Below are 19,158 nucleotides of genomic sequence, written 5' to 3' on the forward strand. Positions count from 1 at the left end.
TTATCAAGTTTATAAGCGTGTCCCGAGGAACACTCCGGTATAAAACATCAGAAAATGAATAAAAATAAGTATTTTGCTTATAATAAAGAAAATACTGGAGAGATATCAAATGCATACATTTTAACATTAAAAACCAAAACACATACAACCAAAAACTGGTACAGTACCAAAATTGGCCACCAGCTACAAAAACTTTCTCCTGCAAGTAGTTAACTGAAAGGTTTTTTTCCATTGAAAACACAGATATGGCATCCACCGAGTGTTGTCCTGTCGCGTCTTCTTTATATTATTGCAAAGAAGCTGCAACTGAATAAAGCTGTGCTTCAACCTTCTGGCTTTCGGCCTATAGTATCAGATATTAAACTGCATTTGGCCTTCAACTTTGGTTACGGCCTACTAACGGTGTCTGCCCCTCCCTGGTGTTGCCCTCAACTGAATAAAGCTGTGCTTCAACCTTGTGGCTTTCGGCCTATAGTATCAGATATTAAACTGCATTTGGCCTTCAATTTTGGTTACGGCCTACTAACGGTGTCTGCCCCTCCCTGGTGTTGTCCTCAACTGAATACAGCTGAGCTTCAACCTTCTGGCTCTCATTAAGTGTTTTTTAAAAAACAAAATGGTGGTTAGGGCCTACTAATGGTGTCTGCCCCTCCCTGGTGTTGCCCTCAACTGAATAAAGCTGTGCTTCAACCTTCTGGCTTTCGGCCTATAGTATCAGATATTAAACTGCATTTGGCCTTCAACTTTGGTTACGGCCTACTAACGGTGTCTGCCCCTCCCTGGTGTTGTCCTCAACTGAATACAGCTGAGCTTCAACCTTCTGGCTCTCATTAAGTGCTGTGTTTTTAAAAATTGGTGGTTAGGGCCTACTAACGGTGTCTGCCCCTCCCTGGTGTTGCCCTCAACTGAATAAAGCTGAGCTTCAACCTTCTGGCTCTCATTAAGTGCTGTGTTTTTAAAAATTGGTGGTTAGGGCCTACTAACGGTGTCTGCCCCTCCCTGGTGTTGCCCTCAACTGAATAAAGCTGAGCTTCAACCTTCTGGCTCTCATTAAGTGCTGTGTTTTCAAAAATTGGTGGTTAGGGCCTACTAACGGTGTCTGCCCCTCCCTGGTGTTGCCCTCAACTGAATAAAGCTGTGCTTCAACCTTGTGGCTTTCGGCCTATAGTATCAGATATTAAACTGCATTTGGCCTTCAACTTTGGTTACGGCCTACTAACGGTGTCTGCCCCTCCCTGGTGTTGTCCTCAACTGAATACAGCTGAGCTTCAACCTTCTGGCTCTCATTAAGTGTTTTTTAAAAAACAAAATGGTGGTTAGGGCCTACTAACGGTGTCTGCCCCTCCCTGGTGTTGCCCTCAACTGAATAAAGCTGAGCTTCAACCTTCCGGCTCTCATTAAGTGCTGTGTTTTTAAAAATTGGTGGTTAGGGCCTACTAACGGTGTCTGCCCCTCCCTGGTGTTGCCCTCAACTGAATACAGCTGAGCTTCAACCTTCTTGCTCTCATTAAGTGCTGTGTTTTTAAAAATTGGTGGTTAGGGCCTACTAACGGTGTCTGCCCCTGCCTGGTGTTGTCCTCCACTGAACAAAGCTGAGTTTCCACCTTCTGGCTCTTTTTTTTTTTTTTAAATTGCTGGATGGGGCCTAATAGCTCTGTTTGCTCCTCCCTGGTGTTTGTCCTCAACTAAAAAAAGCTGAGCTTCAACCTTATGGCTTTCGGCCTATAGTATCAGATATTAAACTGCATTTGGCCTATTAGTGTTTTTGGGCCCTTAAAACAGTGTCTGCTGCTCCTGGGTTTGCTACTCCACTCAACAAAGCAATGCCGCCTGTTTAGTCCTGTTACCAATTTTGAACTGCATTTAGCCTACTTTATTCTTTGGCCCTATATCTGTTTCCTCCTCATCCTGCCCACTGCCCAGCCACTGCTACATGAGTCTGCTGGTACATTGACCTAGACCACTACATTCCCCTTGCACTCTACACAGCCAGAATCTGACCCTGCTGAAAGTCAGGTTCCCCTTCCCGCATGTTATACCACCTTACACAGGGACAAAGAGGAAGGTGCAGATGAAAGTGCAGGTTCCTTCATCAGGTGGGGGGGGGGCATACTCGTTGGCGACGTCACTGGCACATGGCCCCTCAGAGTACGCAAAAGTGTCGCTGCTGGTGGGAGGCGCCCCCACCGTGCAAACACACCGCTGTACTTTGAGGGGCCCTGTGCCAGTGCCAATGCCAACGAGTGGGCCCCCCTGCTTGCTTAGGATCACAGCACTTGCAAACTTGACATACTTACCTCTCACTGCTCCACCGCCGTGACGTAGTCCATGTTTCCTGTGCCCACTAAAACCTTGAACCAGCCCTACCCCCCACAACTTTTGCCAAATCACCCCCAATTTCCAGTGCCCAACTATTATTATAAAGTTAATTTAGATTGACAAGCTTCAGAAAACAAGAATGGATGTTTTTGGCATTAAAATGGGCACTGTAGGTGTTTTCCTGGCCTCCACTCACTGCCGGCTATGCTTCCCCATTGACTTGCATTGGGTTTCGTGTTTCGGTCGATCCCCGACTTTTAGCGATAATCGGCCGACTTCACTCGACTCGACTCTGGACTAAGTCGGGTTTCACAAAACCCGACTCGATCTTAAAAAAATGAAAGTCGCTCAACCCTACTGTCCTTCATTGTTTCTTTGGTATGTACATTTTCCATGTGGTCCAGTGGAATTAGGACTTGCATCTACGTGTCTGATGTGCTGTCGACTACTTGCTATTTTTGTTGAACAAAGAAGATTTACAGTCATCTTGTGTTTATTCCATTGTTTACTAACTGTGCCAACAGTTGTTGTCTTCACACCAAGCTGCTTACCTATTGTACCCATCCCAGCCTTGGGCAGGCCTACAATTTTGTCCCTGGTGTCCTCAGATAGCCCTTCGGTCTCCGACATGGTGTAGAGGTTGAAGTGTGATTGATTGAGTGTGTGGACAGGTGTCTTTTATACAAGCAATGAATTCAAATAAGTGCAATGAATACAGTTAATGAGTACAGAATAGGATAGCTTCTTAAGGAAAAACTAACATGCTTGAGAGGCAGGATTCTGCATGGTTGGTAGATGATCAAATACTTATTTCGGGAAATAAAACGAAATTTAATTATTTATGTAAAAATCATACAATATGATTTTATTTTTTTCTTTTTAGATTCTGTCTCTCACAGTTGAAGTGAACCTATGATAAAAATTACAGTCATCTACATTCCTTGTAGGTGGGAAAATTATTTTCTCCACTGTAGATACTTAGGAAAGGTTCATCTTACTGACTGACTTCATTTAAATATCTGCTTTATATACAGTATGTAGCCTGTTCTTTGAGCCATCCTGTGGGCAGAGCAAAACAATTAATTCAGGATAATAACGTCATAAAATCAGAAAGTTACCTGATGCAATGTCTGATATGGTCTATTCCGGTCTAGAATATGCAAGTTGCCAATGATTGGTAGCGGTCGCGGTCCGGGTGGAAAATTGTAAACATTTCTTTGCCATCCATAGAAAATAAGGGTAATGAAAAGAGTCAGAATGACAGACAGAACCAATGTGATGGAATCTGGGAAATCCATGGCACCAGGAAAAGTTTCTCTGAAAAGACAAATATAAACATGATCAGGTACGTAACCGACAGTATTATGTTATTATGTATAAGTTATTATGTATAATCCACAATGACATCATGAGATGTCATTTTGGATGTTCATAGGATTGCATTTTGTTACAGATGACACTTTGCATAGGTCTTTAACCTATTGACAACAGATGCTGAAATTTACAAAGCTGTAGCCACATAACAAGGGCTAAAGGTGAGCAAATACCGTATTTTTCGGACTATAAGATTTACCAAACCATAAGACGCACCCCAAATTTTCAGAAGGAAAATAGGGAAAAAAATAATGTGTCAAATGGGGGTCCATCTTACAGTCCAAATTCAGCTTACTGGGGGGGGATTTTCACAGGTGGAGGAGTGGTCACAGGGGAACATGGTCGCAGGGATTGTTCGGTGGTTCAGGCTGGTGCGGTGCCCTCCGGTAAATCCCATCCCAGGCTGGTGCTGCGATGGTCCTCTGGAGTTCCCAGTAGACAGGTTTAGTGGGGCTCCACTGGCACTTTGTGACAGGTTCGGTGGTGGTGCTCTGTGGTGCGGCGGGGCTCTGCCGTCATTATGCAACTGGTGCAGCGGTGATGCTTTGTGGTGCGGCGGGGCTCCGTCAGCAATTGGTAAAAGCCCAGAGGCCCCCGCAGATCCATTCCTGGGATGTGGTGGCCTCCAGGAAAATGGCTGCTGGGGGCAGCACATGCTCAGATTCAGATCTCGGCAATGAGATCTCGTCCTGAGATCTCGTCTCCCGAGATCTTATTGCCGAGATCCGAATCTGAGCATGCGCTGCCATTGACGGAAATTTTCCTGAAGGCCACCGCATCGCAGCAATGGATCTGGGGGGTCCTCTGGTCTTTCAACAAATGTCGTTGGAGCCCTGCCGCACCACAGAGCATCATCGCCGCACCACAGAGCACCACTAGCAGCACCAGCCTGGGAAGGGAGGCTGCATCGCCCTGCAGCATTGCAAAAGGACTGATGCCACCGAATTTTGTAAGTATATTTTGACTATAAGATGTATCCTCATTTTCCCATAAAAATTTTTGGGAAAAAACTGCATCTTATAGTCCAAAAAATATGGTAGATTGGAAGCAAATTAAATTAGGTAAAAATTTTACCTATAATTAAGGTTGCATATTTTTATTTTTTTACATGTTGTTCACCAGCATCCGGGCACCTTCAATTTGCTTTGAATACTTTTGATGTAAATTAAATTTAAAGGTGGATTTTAAATTAATCTTCTGAATTTGTATTTTGCCAATTTGTTGATCTCTAATAAGGACAGAAGCACAATCTGAACCTAGAGCCACTTCAATTCTCAGTGTTCTCAATGGTACTTCATGAGCCACTTAGCACAAGCTTCAAGCAGAGCCCAAATGAGGGGTAAGTATCACGTAGTGTGGGGATGCAGTTTTCTTACGGCAGTTAATAACTTTCATGAGGTTGTTATTGAGCGACTCTGCTCGCAAAAGAGAAAAGTGCAAGGCAGGAGAACACTGGCCAGTGAATGCTTTCAACTAATGGTTTCGATCAGTATGGTCTACGTTTCTGTTGTCCTTCATGGCGAGGAGGAGGTGAAGAAAGAGACAGGCTGACACCAGCCAAACTAAGCTGAAAAACAAGCCATAATCTAAATAGCTGCATGTGCTCTCTTGGTTAATAATCTAATGAGAGTGGATCCTGTCTAACAGCTATTTCCTGCTCTTTTTGGCAGTACAGGAAGAGAAGGAAACAGCAAGCGATGAGGTTTGCTGGATCAGTTCCACTGAGGAAGCTGCTGCTGAATTCTATGAAACAAATAACAGTAATCTTGTTGGGCACTAAACATTTTCCAAGTAAAAAAAAGAGCTTTGTTCATCCTTTACAAAGATATGAAAAACACAAAGGTTTAAAAACAGGACATCCTGCAAAAAAAACCTACTCATTTCGAATCTAGAAGTATTTACAATTCGTAGTCATGGCATGAATACACTTTATCAAACATTTTGGATGTCATTAAAGGGGGTAATTTACAACTGATAGCCACATACAGACAGCACAGAGGAGAAGGACGTTGTGCAAGAAACAGCCTGCACCTTAGTTAGCTAGCAAGTGAAGGAGAGTAAGGGCATGCTATTTTAGAGTGTAGGACAGTAATGCTTTTTGAACCAGTCCACCCGCGTAAAAGAATGGAGTCGGGAAGGAATTTTTTTCCCCATGGTGGAGTTACTCTTTGCCACATGGGTTTTTTTTTGCCTTCCTCTGGATCAACATGTTAGGGCATGTTAGGTTAGGCTATGGGTTGAATTAGATGGACTTAAAGTCTTCCTTCAACCTCAATAACTATGTAACTAACATTAGATGGCAGAAATAGTTGTCCGAAAATAAAATAATTAGGCTGTGTGCACACGTTGTGTTTTTTTCGCTATAAAAACGCGATAAAAAAGCATAAAAAACGCATACATATGCATCCTATCATTTATAATGCATTCCGCAATTTTTGTGCACATGATGCGTTTTTTTTCCGCAAAAAAAAATGCATTGCGGTAAAAAACGCATCATGTTCATTAATTTTGCATTTTTTTTTCACGTTTTTACCGCTATATAATGCATTGGGAAAAAACTGGGAAAAAATGCAAAAAAAAAGTGCAAAAAATGCGAAAAAAAAGGGCATGCAGTTTTCTTGCAGAAAATGTCTAGTTTGTGCACATACCCTTAAGGTGGCTGTACGATACTATCTAACTGGTGTAAATAAAACTTCTCAGACCACCAGCTTTAGTATCTATATTTTTACTATTCAGTTAGTCTGACCAGGCACATCCATTATGATTGATGTTGGTTTGGAGCTTTACACTTGGTACTTGTTTTCAATGCACAAAATGTTCCTCTCGAAATAAAAAAAGCGGGATTCTCTCTAAATCAGAGTTGCAAAAAAAAGTATAAAACCATTCACAGATTTTTTTTTATCCTAACATTAAATTAGTTATACTCAAAAAAGAGCAAATGATAATTGGCACACCTATACAATCCATTTATAGATATCAAATCTTAACCCTCGGGGTCCTGACTGACCCAGAATTTCGGTTTCGAGGTAGCACAACTGTTTTCTATTTATTTAACCCATGCCTCTGACTAACCTTGTTATTGAACAGTACTTCTCTTGGAGAGGTTTCAATAAGTATCCCGTTAAAAAAAAAGTGACATGCGCTTTCTTTTTTTCCCACTTAGATTTTTTTCAAAATTTCTTCAAGGAATAAGAAGCTAAAAAAACAAAACTTCTCATATGAAGAGGAAAATTATGTGCTTGTGACATTTTAAGGTGGATTACGTCTGGAAGTCTCCTGTTAAAGTTCTGAAAAACTACGACAAGGCAATGTAATGGGACTTGGCTGTGCACATATTCAATGTTTTGTTAGTTCTTTTAACCGTTTCCGGGTTCAGAAACCATGAAGTGCTTAACAGGAAAATTTGGGTAGATATAGTATATAGTATAGTATATATTATACAGAATAGTATACTATATACTATCTAAAATAATATTTAGTACTAGATACTATACTATATACTATGGTATAGTATATATAGCATACACTATAATCTATAGCATAGTTTAGATAATGGCTAGATACAGTTTAAATAATTGAAAAAGACTGCCTACTCTTTCCTAAAAAGGGTTTCCCTAAGAAAACCTCGATGGGTGCCCTAAAATCTTAAGGATGTCGAACTCACGTACCTTAAATAATGTTTCTTTCCTGTTCTAAAAAAAAAATTGAGGACATGTGAATTACTAATTGAAAGTAAAAGACCTTTTGTGTTAATTTTTGCATTTTAATTTTTAGCAGAGATAAAAAAAAATATTGCTATTATGTTAATTGATTTTTTTCTTTATATCTTCAAAGTTTGTTTTATTTGTTTATTACTGGGATTGGCTTAATGCAGGCGAAGGCTAATATGATTCATAAAGTCATAGCATTTATTTGGAATGGATAATCTAGGATGTTGGATCTTGGCGAATGCTACGTCATTAGAAGAACGGTATGGTGAAAGTATTGATTTGAAAGATGATGGTCTCAGGTTTTTTTATTCACACTTATTCATTTTTCCTATTGTGTGAATTATTTTTTATATTTTTTGCTATAGCATAAGACCAACGCCTCTGAAAAGTGATATAGAGACTTTGGCCTTAATTTAGCAAGTCCGTTGTGAGCAACACAGAACTTGATGAGGGGGTTTGTTGGAGTCAGATGCTTCTTATTCATAAAGCAGTGGATCTGTGAGTCCAGCCTCAGAGTGGACTGGAGTGGAGTAAGAAATGTCGCTGATCTCGACAACTTGAACTGTGATATCAAGCCCAAAATCTGCCTTTGTCTCGCCCCAGCTGCACCTATTTTAGCGGAGCTGCACAAAATTACCATGAAAACAGCAACATTTGCATCAATTTTTGCGCAACCTTGAGTTCCTCGAAAAGTTGCTACTTATCAAACTGTTTTACTCCTGATTTCTTGGGGGCAACACTGATGATTCAAGGCATTTATGTCTCTAATATTTTGAATTTATATTGGCACTTTTGATTCCACTTTTGTAATAAGTTTTGCAGTTCTTTTTTATTGTGTTCTGGCTACTTTATATTATAATTAAAGATTGCAAAATCAAAAGTGAAAGAAAAGACTTAGTTTGACATTTGACAGTGAAGCAAAGAATGCATCTGCTAGAAAGGAGCATGGGATTTCCTGCCTTAGAGAGGAAAAAAATAGACAGTAAAGATTAGTGGATCTTTGGAGATCAAATTCACCGGGTTCTCTTACTTTTCCCAAAAATTTTAATCAGAGACACAAAAAAGAGAGACAAGGTAGAAATACAGAGAGAGAAAGAGAGACACACAGAGAGAAAGAGAGACAAAGAAAGAAAGAAAGACAAAGACGAGAGAAAGAGACAAAAGAGATCGGGACACGAGAGAGAGAGAGATGAGAGAAAGGTTACAGGCAGACTTGAGAGAGAAATGATAGAGAGAGGGAGACAAAAAAGAGACAAAAGAGAAAAAATTAGGAAAGAGAGGAATAGAGAAAGAGAAAATTAGGAGAGATAAAAAGAATGAGCGATAGAACAAATTAGGAAAGAGAACAAATCAGGAGATAAATATCAAATTATCACTGAGGGGTTTAATATTGCCCTCCTTGTTTGCTACATGTGAAAAATAAAATTACCTATACCCTACAGTGGTATCCTATATATCACTTGAATCTGTGGATTAATATTCACAGTGAGACTATCACTCCCATTTTCAAACTACTTTAGCACTGCATTATTATACCACAATAAGGCTTGGTTATTTCTCTATCCTTATATGAAATGAGTTATGCGTTCTGACCTCCAAATCCCTAAACAGTAAACAGTAGAAGCTTAAAATTCCTTGGCTGACCTCCATCTTTTATACTGGCTTTAGTAGCTTCCATGATTGACTGTGCTACAACCATGTGATGACATAGCTACAGGGCACTAATACGTAGCCCACACAGAAGCACAAAACATAATTTACACACTCACTGAGTCTTCAGCAGTGGGTGAAATGGAGCTTGGTATTTTTTATACTTTGCAGTCCCTGCAAATTGAATCTCAAAGTGTTCGAATTCGCCAAGACCTACTAATTCCAAGAAATGTAGCCTTAAGTTGAACCTGAGTGGATTGATCCTAAGGAGTCTGGACATTAACCCCCTGAGTTAATACTCTCTATCTATGTATTGTAAATAAAACTTTTTCCCGCTGAGTTTTTTTGTGCAGAAAATCTACTGCCTTTGCTAGCTGAACCAAAGTAAATGTGATTTGATGAAAAATAATGCCGACTGTGTGTTTAATGAAGTTATTAAATTGTGTGCTTTATGCATTTTTTTATAGGCTTCAATGGGGAGCCTGAAAAATATGGTTAAAAAAGATGTGGTTTTAAATGCAGAATCCCAGTGTTCTTCTCTTTAAAAGAAATCAATTCAAATCTGGTTCAAAATTTCATATAAAAAGAGGAAAAGCCATAAAATAAGCAGCAAAAATTCAGTAAAAGCTGTTTGCTATTGTGTATTTGGTGTGGACATATGCCAAAAAGTCCTGGAAAAATGTGATGTTTTGCTAGATAAAATGTTGCCTATGCAGAGAGGAACCATGGCAAAGGCAAGATAGGTAACTGTACGTTAGGCTTCATTCAGAAGTGTATATATAGAACGTACGTGTTGTGTCCATTTTTTTCAAGGATACAACCCATAGCCTTTGAGAACACAGCATATTGTTCCTTTGTACAAAAGGTCAAGGAACATGAGCCAATGTTTCTTGTGTCTGTCCATTGACATTTGCTGTATGTTAATTTGTGCAATGCCTTCTGATTGTATTGCATCAGTCCCGTGCGGTTTACTAGTCTGGACAACTAAGAGGACAAGTACGCTGGATAACTGAACAATCGAGCAGGGGGAATTTCCTGACCCCATATTCCCCCCAATCCTGTTGGAGAATGCCCTCAATGAGAGCTGTGGGTATAAAAGGAGCATGTCCCTCTCCAAAGACTCTACAGGACATCAGCATAAGGTTTCCCGGCTCCAGCTGGTGGAATACAGATATGCTCCACTGCCCATCATTGAACCTATGAAGATGCTTGGAGAACCCAGATTGGGACAATCAGGTCACCTGGTCATATAGCTCACTGTACTCGATGAGCTTCCAAAGCTTGCTGCTACCTCTTCTCTATGGGTGTTTGCCAAAGGCAGGATGCTACTGGTTGGGTTAGTTGGCCATGGATGCCCCGAAGTTGCAGATGTTCTAATTTCTGGTGAGCCAACACAAAGGTGAGACTCTGTCATTTTAACTATCTTGTGTACTTGCTGGGATTTTACTATATGTTGTTGATTGTTGGTGTACCAATAAATTATTACACAGTGTGTTACCCTCGCCATGTTTTGTCTGACCAGTATTGTGACCACAGAGAAGGAGTATGTGCATTCAGTCGGATGAGTCCTTACCCATGCGGTCTTTCTAAAGACAGCCAGGCCATCGTACTAGAGCAAAGACTGATGCTCATGTCTCCACAAATCCATTATAATCTATTAAGCTGCTCTGATGTTTGCTTTTTTTCACTGATTTTGTGTCAGGGAAATTCACATAGAGACATCTATTTTTCTTTCGACACAACGGATGACAGGGGTCAATATACGACTATGGGCTCATGAAAAACTGTCCGTGTTCAACACTTCAAAGTATAGGAGAAGCTTTGTCATTTTTCTTTTTACATCTGTGAAAAACACAGATGACAATTATCCAAAACACTGATGACACCAGTGATAGTTTTTCATGTAAGTGTTTAAATATAGACAAGTGAATGAGGTCATACATATGGGTATGTAAGCTACTTCAGATATTGCTGTCAGGTCATGCTCACATGTTCAGTATTTGGTCAGTACTAAGGATGGGTGAATCCAAATGGTAAAGTTTGGGGTCTATATCAAACACCTAGTGTCCCTGCACGGACCCCAAACACAAACTTTTCCATTATGCAGCCTGAATAAAGCTTGTTGAAAGACTGTAGCACATCCAGTCAACAAGCTTTGCCATGTGGGCACTTCTGGCTCAATCACACTGTAAGGATTGTAGTCACTCAGATGCGTAGGTGGAAACAGGAGGCACATTCTCTTCAACATCCATGTGGGTTTATTTGCTTCATAAACTATCAAGTCAGCAGCAACATAAAGGTAAACAGTCTTTACATCAGGCCGATACAGTATCAGTGTCCATAGTAGAGCTCTGCTCTCTCAGGCCTGTAGGTACACAGGCTGTGCAATGTCCAGCACTCAGGCTCTATCTGGAGCCCAGACACAGAAAAGCTTCTCCCTCTCAAAACACAGACCACTCTAATGTCCAGCCTGGACACATGGAAGTCTGTCCACACTGGCAGACTCTCAAACACTCACATGTGCCAAACACACCTCCATTAGGTAGCCTGTAACCACACCCACAGGTGAGGTAACATCACATGCACTGGTCACATGATCATGGTGTCACTGCAGGTCCTCAAACTCCTGCAGGGAAAAGGGGTACAGTGAGCGCCCCCACTCAGAGGTGAGGTATATGGGTAACCAGACCCTCCCATCTCTCATAGCTACCCGCAACCAAGACCCAGGCACACTAAATGATGTATTTAGCACTCACGTGCACTAAAGACTAAATATTCTGGGTTGCATCACAGAGAGCATCCATCCCTGTGACACATACATCCCATAAACCAAACAACCAAAAGTCACACCACAACACCATGTCAAATATTGGCATGTCTATGATTGGCTGGAGCATTGTAAACAATAAAATAAAAATAAGACAACAGGTTTATTCTATTTTAGATAACCTATGCATGCAAAACAAATTGCTGTTGGCTGCAGCCCCCATCTGTCAGGTTTATCATGGCTGGTTATCAAAAATAGAGGGGTCCTAAGTTAGTTTTTTTATATTTATTTAAAAATTTAAAAAACAGTGTGCTGAACTTATTTTTGATAAGCAGCAAAACTGAAGCAGACAGGCAGTTTATTTAAATAACAAAAAATACAGTGTGGGATCCCTCTATTTTTGATAACCAGCCAAGATCAATCTGACAGCTGGGTGCTGCAGCCCACAGCTTTCGGTTTTGCCTGTGCTGGTTAGCAAGAATAGAGGGGACCACATGCCATTTTTAAATTTTATTTATTTATTGCACAGGTGTTGGCTGGTGAATACTTTCATCATCGTACGCCTGCTTTCACTGCTATCATCTAGACCAGGTATATGATGATGAGAGTAGTACTCTCATCAGCCGACACCTGTTACTGGCGGTGACCTTTTTACCTTCAGTCACAGCTGCTGGCTCACACGCATCTATCTGTGTGACAGCATAAGAAGCACAGCGCTCTCACCAGCAATAATGAACTTACCGCAGATCAGAGCCGGCGTTTATTGCACTGTCACACAGATGACAGCATAGGAAATGCAGAATTTTTTGGGCCCCCATTCATTTGAATGGGTCTGGGTTCCCTGTGCCATTCTGGTACCTGAACAAAACATTTTTTTAATGTTTGGCCAAAGTCAACACATCCAAACCTCCATGGGTCTGCCCAATTTGTTTATTAGAATATACACTTTTTATGCTGATCTATCTGTTTTTGCCTTCATACCATGAAATGTAATATTTCTATGTCTTCCTTTTCGTACCGTAAGTGGTTACAGAAAATTTAGCCCTCTGTAATGTTTAACATGTAATGTCCTAGACTGGATCCAGCTCTTCAGTGAGCGTGCTCTTGTGCTGATGGAGTATCTTTGGCATGCTTGAATACTTTGCCATGGCTGCATGTCTCACGGCTGTTCGACTGCTACAACACATGTAGGAATTAGCTGTTTGTTAGGCAATCCCTGCTTGTGTTGCGGCTGTTGAACAGCCATGAGACATACAGCCATGGCGGCTCAAACATAGTATTCGAGCACGCCAAAGATACTCTGTTAGCACACCAGTGGAAACTGATAATAAACGCTCAGTCGTCATTAATAAAAATGCAAAGTGCTTTAAGAACACGTAGCTTTGCAGTTTACATCTTATTAAAAGTCCTGCCTATTATGAAAAATGGAGGGATTTTTAATTTTACAGTTAACTCCTCGGTTTTGGGCCTCCTCTGCAGCCAATAAAGTAGAGAGTGCAGCACTTGTAAGCAGTGATGAATTATTCTATTCGAGTGAAACTGAATTCTACTTGAATATTACAAAGATCTGCATTCACCAAAATTTAGATTTTCTTAATTTGCTTCCATGCGGGTTCAGTAAAATGGTGGCTGGCTATGCAGAACCATAAAGAACCATCCTAAAGTTAACGAATAACAATAAAAAAAAAATATATATATATATATATATATATATATATATATATTTACTATTAATCTGCTCCTCAACTGCATGGTCCTCTTTGCATCTTCTTATGACTACTGCGAGCGGTTAATTCCATGGCCATTTACCTGCTAGGCTCGTACTTCCAAGTTTGAAAAATCCTGGGAAAGTTCTGCACATGCACATTATGATGTCGCAAATTTACACGTACGTGCTAAGAACCGAAGGCCAAGGTATTCAGCGCTCGTGGCGGCAATAAGAATATGCAAAAAGGATTGGCTCGTTAATAGTGTTGAGCATTCCGATACCGCAAGTATCGGGTATCGGCCGATATTTGCGGTATCGGAATTCCGATACCGAGTTCCGATATTTTTGTGATATCGGGAATCGGGATCGGGATGCATATTCATGTGTAAAATAAAGAATAAAAATAAAAAATAGGGATATACTCACCCTCGGACACGCCCTGGTTGTAACCCTGCAACCGGCAGCCTCTATTCCTAAGAATGAGCGAGTGAAGGACCTGCAATGACGTCGCGGTCTTGTGATTGGTCGCGTAACCGCTCACGTGACCGCTCACGTGACCGCGACATCATCGAAGGTCCTTCACTCGCTCATTCTTAGGAACGGAGGCTGCCGGTTGCAGCGGTTACAACCAGGGCGCGCCCGAGGGTGATTATATCCCTATTTTTTATTTTTATTCTTTATTTTACACATGAATATGGATCCCAGGGCCTGAAGGAGAGTTTCCTCTCCTTCAGACAATGGGAACCATCCAGGATCACTTCTGATATTTGTGTCCCATTGACTTGTATTGGTATCGGGTATCAGTATCGGCGATATCCGTTATTTTTCGGATATCGGCCGATACAATCTGATACCGATACTTTCAAATATCAGAAGGTATCGCTCAACACTACTCGTTAACTATATGAAATGGAGGGGCAGGGAAGTGAACGGTGATGTTGATTATGCTCAAGGGTCTTGAGTGACCCCAGTAATTATAAAGGTGATTTAACAGGTGGATTTAAATTTTGGTTGATTATCTCGACTTACAAGCTTTTTGCTGTAAAGAATGTAAGCGCTGCTCTGACGTTGCATTGCAGGAACCTCCTACCTTTAGTTCCTCTGCACTGCACTGATGCTGCAGAAGTAAATTTGCCACAAACAGAAGCACTGGAGAGTTCACAGTTCAGGAGTGTGGCTCAACCACTCCACTGTCCAAACTGTCAATGAACCAAGAGCACGTCACCCCGTGGCCAACAGTAAACCGAGAGGCTGGGGGGACTAATAGTATAGCATGGTGGCTTTCAAGACTTTGGCATACATGTAATATATAATAATAATCTTTATTTATATAGCGCCAACATATTCCGCAGCGCTTTACAGTTTAACAGTTTCAAACACAACAGTCACAATGTCCGTGTGTTGAAGATGGTACTGCAGCATGTATGGAAAGTTACAGTATGGTTTCCAAAAAAAACTTATTTTTCTAAGCAAAAACTGGAATGGCTGCAGGTACCTGACCCAACCTGTAAAGGTTAATAAATGCCAAAGAAGCAGTTGAGTTTGGGTCTGGAAATCCTCATCCAGTTTATGCTTCATGGACTGTATTCAGTTTGTGAGGGCTCGATAATAAAATCGATGATCCTCTCTTCCAAGAGAATCATATCAATAATGGTAATGACACTCAGCTCAAACTCTGATCATAGTTGGAGCTGAGCAACAGTTTACTGTGATGTGATTCTCTTAAATGAGAGACAGAGAACTTTATTTCTTCTCCTTCATCTCCATTGTCTCTGTGCTCGCGCATCCGAGTGCAATCAGATGTTTCACATGCAACCATAGACTTGTATGTGTGCTCTTAATCTGAACTCCAGAGCCACTTGCAGCTTGGTTTGATTTTTTTCTCGGCATGAAAAAAAAATAATGCATATTTACACTGCCCCATAGTATAACATTGGGCCCAGTGCTATCATATAAAACATATAAAAGCACTCTGCCTACACCATGTTCCAAATAATTATGAAAATTGGATTGAAGTGTCATAAAGATTTAATTGTTTTGTTTTACAAATAAACTCATGGATGGTATTGTGTCTCAGGGCTCAATGGATCCCTGAAATCAATCTTAAACACATGTGATAATTAGTTTCCAGGTGATTCTAATTAAAGGAAAACTACTTAAAAATGATGTTCCACATTATTAAGCAGGCCACAGGTGTCAAGCAATATGGGAAATAAAAAGGATCTCTCTGCTGCTGAAAAGTGTTAAATATTGCAATGCCTTGGACAATGTATGAAATCATTAGATGTTTCACGAAAACTTAAGAGTGATCATCATACTGTGAAGAGATTTGTGACTGAAACAGAGCACAGGCAGAATTCATGCAGATAAAGGCATAATGAGGAAGGTTTCTGCCAGACAAATTCATTGGATTAAGAGAGCAGCTACCAAAATACCATTACAAAGCACCAAAGAGATATTTGAAGCTGCTGGTGCCTCTGGAGTTGCTCGAACCTTAAGGTGTAGGATCCTTCAAAGGCTTGCAGTGGTGCATAAACCTACTATTCGGCCACCCCTAAACAGTGTTCACAAGCAGAAATGGTTGCAGTGGGCCCATACACACATGAAGACTAATTTTCAAACAGTCTTGTTTACTGATGAGTGTCGAGCAACTCTGGACGGTCCAGATGGATGGAGTAGTGGATGGTTGGTGGATGGCCACCATGTCCCAACAAGGCTGCGACATCAGTAAGGAGGTGGAGGAGTCATGTTTTGGGCCAGAATCATGGAGAAACAGCTGGTAGGGCCCTTTAAGGTTCCTGAAGGTGTGAAAATGACTTCTGCAAAGTATATAGAGTTTCTGACTAACAACTTTCTTCAATTGTATAAAATGTGCCTTCAGGAGCAAAATCATCTTCATGCTGACAATGCTCCATCTCATGCTGCAAAGAATAACTCTGAGTCATTAGCTGCTAGGGGCATAAAAGGAGATAAACTCATGATATGGCCACCATCTTCCCCTGACCTCAACCCTAGAGAGAACCTTTGGAGTATCATCAAGCAAAATATCTATGAGGGTGGGAGGCAGTTCACATCAAAACAGCAAGTCTGGGAGGCTATTCTGTCTTCATGCTAAGAAAGGCAAGTAGAAACTCTCCCAAAACTCACAAGTTCAATGGATGTAAGAATTGTGAAGGTGTCATCAAAGAAGGGTCCTATGGTAACATGTAACTTGGCCTGTTAGGATGTTTTGGAGTTAAATAGCTTTTTTGATCAGTGAATGTGACCTAATGCTGCAAATTCCACAAATGAACATTTTCAGTTCAGTAAAACATATCAAATGTTTAGAAATTCTACTGTGCATAATAATTTGGAACAGTGCATTGTGGGGTTTTATTCATTTTGGAGATTATACTGTTATCATTGGGAGGTTTCTTCAATAAAATTCGATGTATAATCTAACGGGTGATGACTTTTATTAGACTGACTGTCATTTGCACCGACCATTTAGGAAAATCCGAGAAAAATATCATCTGTAATAATTTGGAACATGGTGTAGTTATATGCTTGTGTGAGTGAGCCCTGAAATATGAGTGTGTGAAATCAGGCCAACTCCTTGGCAGTCAGAAGGTCATCATCAAGCTTCTCTTAATTAAGTCCCTTTCACACCTTACCTATATGTGTGAGACATCCATTAGTACTATCCATGTGGTTTTCTGTTTGCTATCCATGTGTATGTGTGTATCATCCATCTGCTGTCCATTTGAAACATTTTGGAATAAAATGCAGAATAGAAATTACAGATTTTTAAGATGTGCAAAGATATAGATAGATATCCGCAAGATAGAGTAGGGAAAAAAGAATTTAGTCAGTGACCAATTGAGCAAGTTCTCCCACTTAAAAAGATGAGAGAGGCCTATAATTGACATCATAGGTTGTTAGGCATCGAGATCCCACCGCTGCACAGCAGGAATCTAGAGCCATGTCCTCTGCGGTCCCCCATTCTTCTTCAGCCGAAGAGGATCCTGCTCAGCTGAGACATCGGTCCCAGTGTCTTACTCAGGCCAATGCTGTGTGTTTGGTTGCTGCTTGTGTCTCTGGTTCAGCTATAACAACCAGCATTAGTTAGCAGCGAGTAGACACTCCTGGGACTAAGTCCTGCCTTTTTCCATCTGAGCATGCCTGTGAGACAACCGCTCATTGGTGGTCGGAGGTCACATGCTCAGGTCCTAAAGCAGCTTGGATTGGGCCATCAGCATGGTCCCAGAAGGCTGCGGGTATAAAAGTATTGCTCGGCCGCATGGCCATGAGCTAGTATATCCTATAATTGTGGTGTGTGTGCAAGCATGTATGTCTCAGGTGAAAGCTCCTAATTCTCCTACCCTCTGGTTGTGTATGTGAATTGGGTAATTGGAGTCAGAGAGCACTTAGTAGTGGCATTGCCTGTATGCCACTGTGCACTCAGTCCGCACTCCAAAGTAATTAGCATCAGGTTGGTGTTTGCCTGTGCAATGCTGCACACACTCTGTGCGCTAAATCCGCTAGTTAGCATGAGTTATTGGCAATCTCCAGAGCGGTTGTGTGCGGTAAATATAATTAGCAGTCCTGTGAAGTAACAGGGCTTGCTGCAGTACACACCGGGTGACGGTTAATCCGTGTGTGTTCGGTATTGTAGTGCCTTGTAGTGTCCGCCATTACCAAGCAGCAGTTAACATCTCTGCATGGTGGACCCCGGGCTGCGAACACACCTCATTACTATCTTTATATTTATTTGGTGCGTTCCGCCAGCCCTAACATAGGTAGACCACAACTATGAGAGTCAAAATGAGAAAACAAATCCAGAAAATCACCTTGTCTGATTTGGCAAGATTTATTTTGCAGATTATGTTGGAAAATAAGTATTTGGTCACTAACAAAAGTTCATCTCAATATTTTGTCATATATTATTTTCTTTGTTGGCAATAACAATGATCAAACATTTTTTGTACGTCTTCACAAGGTTGGCACCCACTGTTGGTAAGATGTTGGCCCATTCCTCCATGCAAATCTCCTCTAGAGCAGTGATGTTTTGGGCCTGTTGCTGGACAACACGGACTTTCAATTTCCTCCAAAGGTTTTCTATGGGGTTGAGATCTGGAGACTGGCTAGGCCACTACAGGATCTTCATATGCTTCTTACGAAGCCACTCCTTCTTCGCCCTGGCAGTGTGTGTGGGATCATTATCATGCTGAAAGACCCATCCACATTTCATTTTCAATGCTCTTGCTAATGGAAGGAGGTTTGCACTCAAAATATCACAATACATGGCCCCATTCATTCTTTCATATACATAGATCAGTCGTCCTGGTCCATTGGCAGAGAAACAGCCCCAAAGCATGATGTTGCCACCCCCAGTAGATATGATGTTCTTTGGATGCAACTCAGCATTCTGTCTCCTCCAAACATGACGAGTTTTATTTCTACCAAACAGATCTACTTTGGTATCATCAGACCAGATGACATTCTCCCAATACTCTCCTGCATAATCCAAATGCTCTCTAGCAAACTTCAGACGGGCCTGGACATGTACTGGCTTAAGCAAGGGGACACGTCTGGCACTGCAGGATCTGAGTCCCTGGTGGAGTAGTGTGCTACTGATGGTTGCCTTTGTT

The 19,158-nt window shown here is 41.2% G+C and overlaps 1 protein-coding gene across 1 annotated transcript in view; it reads right to left on the reverse strand.

Annotated features, from left to right (window-relative positions):
- LOC143808692 (cytochrome P450 2K1-like) overlaps positions 1-19,158 on the reverse strand; it is a 97,764-nt gene that overhangs the window by 73,790 nt on the left and 4,816 nt on the right. The window contains exon 2 of the mRNA XM_077291610.1: positions 3,438-3,636. Within this exon, the coding sequence (XP_077147725.1) occupies positions 3,438-3,617 (180 nt within the window). The 5' untranslated portion in view covers positions 3,618-3,636. The remainder of the gene's footprint in view (positions 1-3,437; positions 3,637-19,158) is intronic.

This window comes from Ranitomeya variabilis, chromosome 2 (genome assembly GCF_051348905.1).
Source record: "Ranitomeya variabilis isolate aRanVar5 chromosome 2, aRanVar5.hap1, whole genome shotgun sequence".
In the NCBI taxonomy this organism is placed as follows: domain Eukaryota; kingdom Metazoa; phylum Chordata; class Amphibia; order Anura; family Dendrobatidae; genus Ranitomeya; species Ranitomeya variabilis.